Source organism: Sinocyclocheilus rhinocerous, unplaced genomic scaffold (genome assembly GCF_001515625.1).
Source record: "Sinocyclocheilus rhinocerous isolate Xijiao unplaced genomic scaffold, SAMN03320098_v1.1 scaffold964, whole genome shotgun sequence".
NCBI lineage: Eukaryota > Metazoa > Chordata > Actinopteri > Cypriniformes > Cyprinidae > Sinocyclocheilus > Sinocyclocheilus rhinocerous.
In genome coordinates this window covers 252155-261465 of record NW_015655397.1, presented here as the reverse complement: position 1 = coordinate 261465, position 9311 = coordinate 252155, and the positions used below count along the sequence as shown (strand labels likewise).

Sequence of the window (9311 nt, the reverse complement as noted above, 5' to 3'; positions counted from 1 at the left end):
TATATATATATATATATATACATATATGTGTGTGTGTGTGTGTGTGTGTGTTACTGCTACTTGCCATTTCTTTGCAATTATCAGTGAAATTTACTAGCAATATCGAAATTGTTTAAAAATAAATGCAACATGTATTTTTTTCAGTGTTTATGTGCAGTGTGTACATTGGGCAGTGGACCCTGAGAGCAAATATGCATTTATAAGCTTAAGGAAAAGACTGTTGAAAAGAGATGAAGAAATAGGTACAGTTGAAAGAGAAAACGCCCAGAAGCGTGCTCCAAACTAGTCAAAGTGGATAAAAGTATGTTGTAGCTTTCACTGTAAATTACAAGTTTGGGCAGTTCAGTTGAATGTTTCTTTAGAACAAAATGAAGCTCATTGTTCCCACCATTCCACAAAATCTGAAATAGATTGTCCAGGGTGCTCTGGGACAAGATCTTTTCCTTTCCAGACCAAACATAGCCGTGTCTGCATGCACCTTTATCCAGGGAGATCCTTAAAGTTTTGCTTCAAAGCAGGAAAGAATGTAAGAGATTTTACATTCATTTCGAATAATAGGACAACTGCGTCTCCTTTAGGTTTGAGTTAAGTATTTTTTATATAGAGACATTTTCTTATTGCCTTTTGTTTTTAGAAACGATATTAGTGATCAATGTTTGAAATGCCCTCAATGGATTTTTTAATCGATATACTGTATGTCATTATAATATAATTATAATTTTCAACTTAAAAATAAAACAGACTAATAAAGTATCATTATATGTAAATCATTGCTCTTTTGTTGATTTTGATTGCTTCTATTGTCCTCACGCTTTGGATAAAAGCGTCTGCTAAATGACTAAATGTAAATGTAAATAAAGTAGAAACCTTAAGCAGAACACCAAAGAAGGTATCTGGTCATTTTGTTGTATATTTTTCTGAATGGCAGTACAATAAGTTCCCATTCCAGTCTTTTCAATTCAAATTCCAGTTCAACATATTTTGGGTGTGAAGCCAAAGGAACATAGATTATCTGTATTAAAGGTTGTATTGCCAGCATTGGCCACAATGAAACTACAGGGAGTGAGAGTCAACCGCTGCACTAAAGTTTATTGGCCTTGCCTACAGTGGTGTAAATGCTCACGTAAACAAAGAAGCTGAACTTAGAGCCTGCTTATTTACAATCAAACCAGGTAATAAGAAAGTGTTTGCATATTCTCCTTTCTTTAATTTCTTTAATAATCATAACAAAATAAGTGTTTTGAGACCTGAAATTAAAATTAAGATACAATGTAAAAACAAAATATGTAATTCTAAATGTGCTATACATATATGCTATATGCTAATACATACTGAATACCTGTACATTTCAGTTATTCAAGCATTTGATAAACAAATGTCAGGGAACAAGAAGATACTGGTTGAAAGTTTTTTTGTTTGTTTGTTTTGTTTTTTATTTTTTTTACTTTATTTTAATCAGCATCAAATACAAATTCAGTATATTTATTGCTGGTGTTAAATGTACATATGGGAATATCAACTGAATTTAATTTGAGTATAATTTCATCATTGCTGAGGGACTGTTAATTAAAGTCATATGGCAAGTGTATCGTACACTCAAAGGAAGTGTTATACAAAAGATGGTGGCCATTACAATATGCTTTTGAGATGCATACTCCATAATTTCATATTCATTATAGCAGCTGTTAATACCCAGTGTTGGGGGTAACGCGTTACAAGTAACGTGCGTTACGTAATAATATTACTTTTCTGAAGTAACTAGTAAAGTAACGCATTACTTTATAAATTTACACATGAATATTCGAGTTACTTTTTTAAAAAAGTAACGCGAGTTACTTTTTTCAGTTTAATTAATTTGCTTTAAAAAAAATGTAATTACTTAATTAAAATGAACGTAATCACGTAGAATCACGCACTCAATGCGTGCGCGGGAACAGACATAGTCAGAAACGGAGATGGCAGGTCAGAGCTTTACATTTCTGCGATGGAAGTATTCTAATTATTTTGAACTCGTCGAAGAAAGGGAGAAGGGGATTGTCGTTAAGTGTAGATTATGTGTAGGTGAAAACTCTTGTCAACTGCAAAAAACACCACTTCAAATTTAAAAAAACATCTGCATGCAAAGCACAGCACAACAGAGATGGACGAGAAAGAGCCGAATGATACCTGCACCCCGCCTCAAGCTAAACAACAAAAGCTTGATTTCAGTTCACCTTCACCAGGTAAAACAATTAGTTCGACTGAACTCAACAAATTGGTTGCTGCTTTTATTGTCGAGGAGATGCAGCCACTATCCACTGTGGAGGCGCCTACATTTCGTAATATCATAAGCAAAATCTCAGTGACAGGCAAAAGGACGGGGGGCGTGCTGCCCGATCGCAAAACCTTTACAAACTTTTTGGACAATGCATATATGGAAATGGAGACAGACCTAAAGAAAACTTTTGCCGACCTGGAATATGTTTCCACCACTGCAAATCTATGGACTGCTCAGAATAAAAGTTTTCTGGGCATTACTGTACACTGGATCGACCCTGCTAGTCTGCATCGCCAAAAAGCTGCAATCGCCTGCAGGCGATTTCGTGGGAGACACACGTAAATGACAAATTACAGAGTTTTGTTTGTGTTTGGACAAATGGTTCATAAATGTTTGTGATTTGTGTAAAACATTTTTTCAGATATTTTAAAGTATTGGTTGGTTGTATTAACTATTGTCAAACATTTGAGAGTTTTGTGCACATTGTTTTGAGAAAATTATTTGCATGATTTGTAATTTGTATGAAATGAATGAAAATGTACAGTCTGTTTAGGACAATTACAAAGTGTTCAGCTCACTGTGTTAACTGTTTTGAGAACAGTGACCTGTGTTTGGAGAAATGTGTCAAATCGATTGAGAAAAACTGTAACAAATAATTGCAAAGAAATGGCAAGTAACAGTGAATTCATTTTAAAGTAGAATGACTGAAATATTATTTTTTTATAATCTTTCATATATAATATAACTTCTTATATTAAAAACAATCAAGTCCTGCTTATATTTAAAAAGTAACGCGAAAGTAACGCAAAAGTAATATAACGCATTACTTTCCATAAAAAGTAACTAAGTAAAGTAATTAGTTACTTTTTTAGGGAGTAACGCAATATTGTAATGCATTACTTTTAAAAGTAACTTTCCCCAACACTGTTAATACCTGAGGGATTTTTTTGGATGTGAATAGTTAGTCAGAGCATCAAGTTATTATCCATCAATACTAATGTAGATTGTATGACTAAGATCCAGAACATGTACACTAATCTATCCATAAAATATCCCTAATAAAAGCACAAGTGGACCATATCATCAGAAGTATAGCTTGACATTGAATGTGTGCACATACCAATGTTTGAGTTTGTATTGCGTAAGTATGCTGAAAATGTCAATGGGCTGTGATAATTTTGCTCCAAATGGCCATGTAAGTCAAGATATGTAAAATATTCATTTTCCGTTTATAGACTTGGGCTTAAAATAAGCTCATATATAAGTTGCTGGTCTCTCATTTGTTTGTATTTGTTAGTGTAAGTGTGTCTGTCTCATACCCTTCCTATGTCACGTGGGTTCAGCACTTTCCCAATGAAGAGAAGTGCGCCTGATGGCTCATCTCTGACTAGAAAGAGGAAAGGCCGTTCTACGCGGTACGTTAGAGCCAGCGACTGGCCGTTGACAGTGGGGGTGGTGCTGGCATACTCTGCGCCCTCTGGAGCGGTTTCCATGACAACCTTATGATGGACAGCATTTAACTTGACTGGCTGATTGGTAATTTTGACAAGGTCTGTCTCTGCCAACCATTCAGACAGGCCTGAAAAAGGAGAACAAATAAGGGAGACAGTGACAAATTATATAAGAACACAATAAAGTGATAAACTAGCAAAAAATGTGGAATGGTGGTTTTGTCTTACCCAAGTCAGAGAGGGAGGGCAGCAGGTCTGTGCTGTAACTGAGTTTGATAACAGGAAGTGTAAGCAGCACCTGTACTGCATGGAGGGTATTGGAAAGGTCCTGGACAAATTCAGCTGTAAGTGCTTCCTCTATTAGAGTTAGATTCTGTGTCACCTCATCAGGTAAGAAGAAATACATGCTTATTCCATCCTCCATTGGAACCTGGGCTATCTGTATCAGATAAACAGAGATGATGAGCAAATATCAAATAAAATCAAATGCACACAGTAATTTTTTTTCACTTCACAAGACATGATAATTATTGTGACGCTTTTAACAGCTGTTTGAATTTTGACAGCAACCATTCAATGCAGAGGATCATCCATTGGTGAGCAAGTAATGTAATGCTAAATTTCTCCAAATCTGTTCAGTTGAAGTAACAAACTCATATACATCTTAAATGAGTAATATTTTCAGCATTTTTTGGGGGGGGGGGGGAATTATTCCTTTAAAATGTGATATTAAAAATATGCTTAATTCTATTTGGAGCAGAGATCACATGACTTGCAGAATACTGCTCGCTTTATCTCATAAATTAGAATAAATTACGGCAGACAGTAAATTTCTACAATTGTATGGGTAACCGAAACCGTTTGCTTGATGCTGCATCCACGCCACAAGGTGTCAGTGTAATTCCAACACAACTTATGACAATAAAACACTAAGTGCATCTTTAAAGGGATAGTTGTAATAAAAAATATAATTCTGACATCATGTGCTCACCCATATGTTGCATGACTTTAAATCCAAGCCTTCTTATGATAGTTTTGAATGAAGAACAAACCAAATTTCAAGTTGTTATCAACTAAAAATATTGCCTTCAACCCTAGAAACATCATCATTTTCACATTTCCATGTTCAAATGTGGCATGTTCATAATACAATTGTGTAAAGATGTGTACAGTTGTATGGAAAGTATGAAAACCTTAATGTATTGGTACTGGCCACCCTCTATGCCTCTACTGTTCATATTGTCAACTTCTTTGTTTGTATAGTGCACAGCACATTAAAGGAGAAGGAGAAGGAACTGCACACTTAATATAATAATTGTACATGCATAAAACAACAGGTACTGGTACCGTGCAGCCAAGGTCAGGGTCAATACCCATCTTCACTGGGTAATTCTCCTGCTCCATCATGGGAATAAGAGCTGGGGCTTCTCCATCCCTCTGGAAGTTCTCCATCTTATTAGGACGGCATCCATTCACTGCAGAGGATCCACTGGTGAGCAAGTGATGTAATGCTAAAATCAGATATGATGAAGAAACAAACTCATTTATATCTTGGCCTGAGGGGGAGTTTTGTAACGTTTTTTGGGGGGGGGGGGGGAATTATTCCTTTAAAATGTGATATTAAAAATATGCTTAATTCTATTTGGAGCAGAGATCACATGACTTGCAGAATACTGCTCGCTTTATCTCATAAATTAGAATAAATTACGGCAGACAGTAAATTTCTACAATTGTATGGGTAACCGAAACCGTTTGCTTGATGCTGCATCCACGCCACAAGGTGTCAGTGTAATTCCAACACAACTTATGACAATAAAACACTAAGTGCATCTTTAAAGGGATAGTTGTAATAAAAAATATAATTCTGACATCATGTGCTCACCCATATGTTGCATGACTTTAAATCCAAGCCTTCTTATGATAGTTTTGAATGAAGAACAAACCAAATTTCAAGTTGTTATCAACTAAAAATATTGCCTTCAACCCTAGAAACATCATCATTTTCACATTTCCATGTTCAAATGTGGCATGTTCATAATACAATTGTGTAAAGATGTGTACAGTTGTATGGAAAGTATGAAAACCTTAATGTATTGGTACTGGCCACCCTCTATGCCTCTACTGTTCATATTGTCAACTTCTTTGTTTGTATAGTGCACAGCACATTAAAGGAGAAGGAGAAGGAACTGCACACTTAATATAATAATTGTACATGCATAAAACAACAGGTACTGGTACCGTGCAGCCAAGGTCAGGGTCAATACCCATCTTCACTGGGTAATTCTCCTGCTCCATCATGGGAATAAGAGCTGGGGCTTCTCCATCCCTCTGGAAGTTCTCCATCTTATTAGCTTTGCTGAACCTAGTTATCCATTTACCTGCAAAAACAATAAATACAAATCACTCATATCACTGCCTGGTGAAAAGCATAAATCTCCACAAAAGTTTGTCAAGATTATATTTCAATAACATATTTCAAAAGTCACAAATTTAGCTCAAATCACAAACATATTTATCAGGCTGGACAAGCTAATGTACATGTACATTTTCATGCTCCCATTCATTTTGCATCTAATTCCCCTCTGTTAAAGTGCATACTGCATAAGAGATATTAAAGAGCAAGAGAATAATTCAGAGCCCATTTACCTTTTAAGAAGGCTGCTCCCACAGGCAACACAGCTGTGTTACGAGAAAGCGAAGGAACGACTTGTTCCACTTTTCCACCAGTTTGCTGTTTAAACCAATCATTAACAGTCTTAAGGTCCCGGGCTCCAGCCGCAAGAGTTTGAGGGCGCACCCCATATTGCTTCTCTACACTGTTGAGGTATTCCAGCCTGAGACGAAGTTCTGAAACACACAGAGATAAATGAAAACATGTACAGCTCTTCTCTCTCTTGAAAACATGCACAACCACACCCATTTAAAAGGAAAAACACTAACTCCTAGCCAAAAGGATGCGATCTGCTGACTTGAAGCCCTTGGCAGATGCTCTGAGTGAGGATAGAAGGTCTCTCAGTGTGTCATGGAGCTGACTGTCTTGCAGGGTGTGGTAGCGGAGGGCCCTGTAAATCTGTTTCTCAGCCCGTTCAGATGCCCCTATGACAAATGGCAAAAAACAAATTTGAGATTAATGATCTCAAGCTAAAATCTTAGATGACTGCTGTAAGAAAAGCATGGTCTTCCATAGTGAAGCAAAGCCCCACCCATTGAAAGCTGTGTAAAGGCTGCTGAGATACTCATGGGGGACAGGAAGACGCTGGCCTTGGGATCACGTGCTGCCAGCTGACGGAACAGGTTGAAGCCAAAATCAGAGGTTGCGGCAGCCAACTTGGTGCGTGGAGTAGTAAAAAGATCAACCGCCTCTTCCTCACCTTCAGCCTCTGCTGTATCTGTCTGTAGCAGAAGTGGACCATTATAGCCAGTGGAATTACAGTGAAGAGAATGTATGTGACGACTCATGAAGACCTTACCAACTGAGCATGTGAGAGGGACAGAAGACTCCATAAACCAAACAGCACGACTACCTTCCTCATCCTGATAAATACAAAGTTAAAAGCTCAGCATCTGTGATGAAGACCACATGTACCCCTTGTACAGATAGTTTTGTTAATACTACTACAAGTACCCAAGAAAATCCCATTTTAGAGTGTTAATTATGATTAAAAAATAAATAAATAAATAAAATAATGTCTATGGTGACCCGTGACACCAAACTCTTCATAAATAAATTCACTTTTTTACACCTTGGTAGCAATACATAAAAATATTGGGATTAGATAAGTTGATAAATGCCACATAAATATATATATAAAATATAAATAAATAACAAACAGATCACACTGAACCTCAATGTACTAAAAGTTTTAGTAAATTTTATATAAAATGTAAACATTAACTTTCCCCAATCTAAAGACTGGTCATATATACTACGTGTATACATATAAACTACATGATCTTCAAACATTTGCAATAAAAACAGAAAATATAAGTTAAATCCCTAGCCTTTACATAACACTTGACACAGTTAACTTCAGTCAGAGGTTCAAGAAATGTTCCTGCAGCAGTTTCCAACATGGTCTAAAAATGTTTCCATGTTTCTTCAGCACATCTGGTTGCCATTAAACTTTTTTTGCTGAGTTCTTGTCCATCTATGGAAAAAAATACTCCTAACTCTAATATTTTCCCATTCATCTAAATGGCTCCCTCACTGTATCTGCCACGCAGTTAAAGAGTTGAGCGTGACTCCATATCCACTGCATATGTCTGAGCTCAACTTGATTCACATTCCACACCTACAATCTGAAAAAAAGACACATTTGTGAAACTTTTCATGCAGTATCAAATAGTTATTAGGAGGGGAAAAAAACCTTTAAGAGGAAAAATATATAAATTATATAGCTGTTATTTTATATTCGTTGCATTCATCGTTCGTATCCCGAGAAGCAGACGAGATCTTATTGTTTACTTTAATAAATATGCTGAAAACTTTAACAAAATATGCTGAATTAACAAACACCCAGAGCAGTCTTAAAGAAGAGAAGAAACTGGACAGCTTAAAAAAACTTACACACTTAACCATTTACATTAAAGAACTTTGATATTGATTTTAAAAGGGTCTAACCTGTTTTCTACTTTACCGTCGTCTCGTGCAGACTCAGCTCACAGCTTTCTCCGCCAACTGTGCTCGAGCAGATGCATCAGCAGTGTTTTAGTGAAGAATCCCACCCTTTGCTGACGCTAGAAGGTGGTCTGTAACTTCTGAGGAGATAGTGGTGAGAGCTTTGATTCATCTCAGTGACTCAAAGTCCGTTCACCAAAGGATCGTTCGGATTCGTTGCTGATTCTTTCAACTCGTGACAACAAAACAAAGCCTATTCAGTGTTAGTGCATGAAAGTAAACGAGAATGAATAAGCTATTAGTTCAGAAATACCTATTCACGAACGGAAACACCACTATTTTGAATTAAATGTATATTTAAATGTCAGAGAGCATTAGTTTGTTACGCCGTACATTTGCTGCTCTTTAAAGGTATTAGGGGGGAAATCTCTCATTTAGTCATAGTTTTGTTTATTTTTAGCGTTTTATTTGTTACAACTTTTAGCATAAAGAAATGAGAAAAATACTTTACTCGACCAAATAAAGAACAATAATATAGTGTATTTGCAGAATAAGTAGCCTAAATGTGTGAAATTATTTATTTAATTTTCGCTATGTAGATTGATTCATCTTCACGGTTTTAACGATGTGAGCAATTGTTTTGCATGTTTAATAATTGGGTTGTATTACTTTCATTACGTTTTGAATGGTCCAGTGGTGCATATCAGAGGCGTCATGCCCATTCACGTGCCCCCTCATATTTTTGAGCCAAGTGAATTTTGAATGCAGCTTCCAAAAGTCAAAAATAGCCGATTCATATTTTCTATATTTAATACAATCACACCGGCGTGATTAGATCGTTCAGTGCGTCATATCATGAGCCAGATACAGACGCGTTTTTACAGCACTGCGCATTAACCAATCACACACACGATGCTGTTAATCTAATGAATGCAATGACCAATCAGAGGTGTTCAGATGAGTCATCGCTGAAATGCCGGTGTTT

At 36.4% G+C, this 9311-nt stretch overlaps 1 protein-coding gene across 2 annotated transcripts; it reads right to left on the bottom strand.

Moving 5' to 3' along the window:
• Positions 1-3192: 3192 nt before the first annotated feature.
• On the bottom strand, positions 3193-8422 carry serpinf1 (serpin peptidase inhibitor, clade F (alpha-2 antiplasmin, pigment epithelium derived factor), member 1). Of its 2 annotated transcripts, XM_016524996.1 has the most exons (9): positions 8330-8422; positions 7179-7242; positions 6912-7101; positions 6649-6804; positions 6355-6555; positions 6052-6086; positions 5056-5160; positions 3937-4147; positions 3193-3836 (listed from the first exon to the last, which is right to left on the bottom strand). In XM_016524996.1, the coding sequence occupies exons 2-9, from the start codon at positions 7239-7241 to the stop codon at positions 3571-3573; spliced, it is 1227 nt and encodes a 408-aa protein (XP_016380482.1). In that variant the 5' UTR covers position 7242; positions 8330-8422; the 3' UTR covers positions 3193-3570. The 2 variants fall into 2 exon arrangements, with proteins under 2 accessions (XP_016380482.1, XP_016380483.1); XM_016524997.1 differs by lacking the exon at positions 5056-5160 and having other exon boundaries at positions 5947-6086.
• Between the last annotated feature and the right edge of the window lie 889 nt (positions 8423-9311).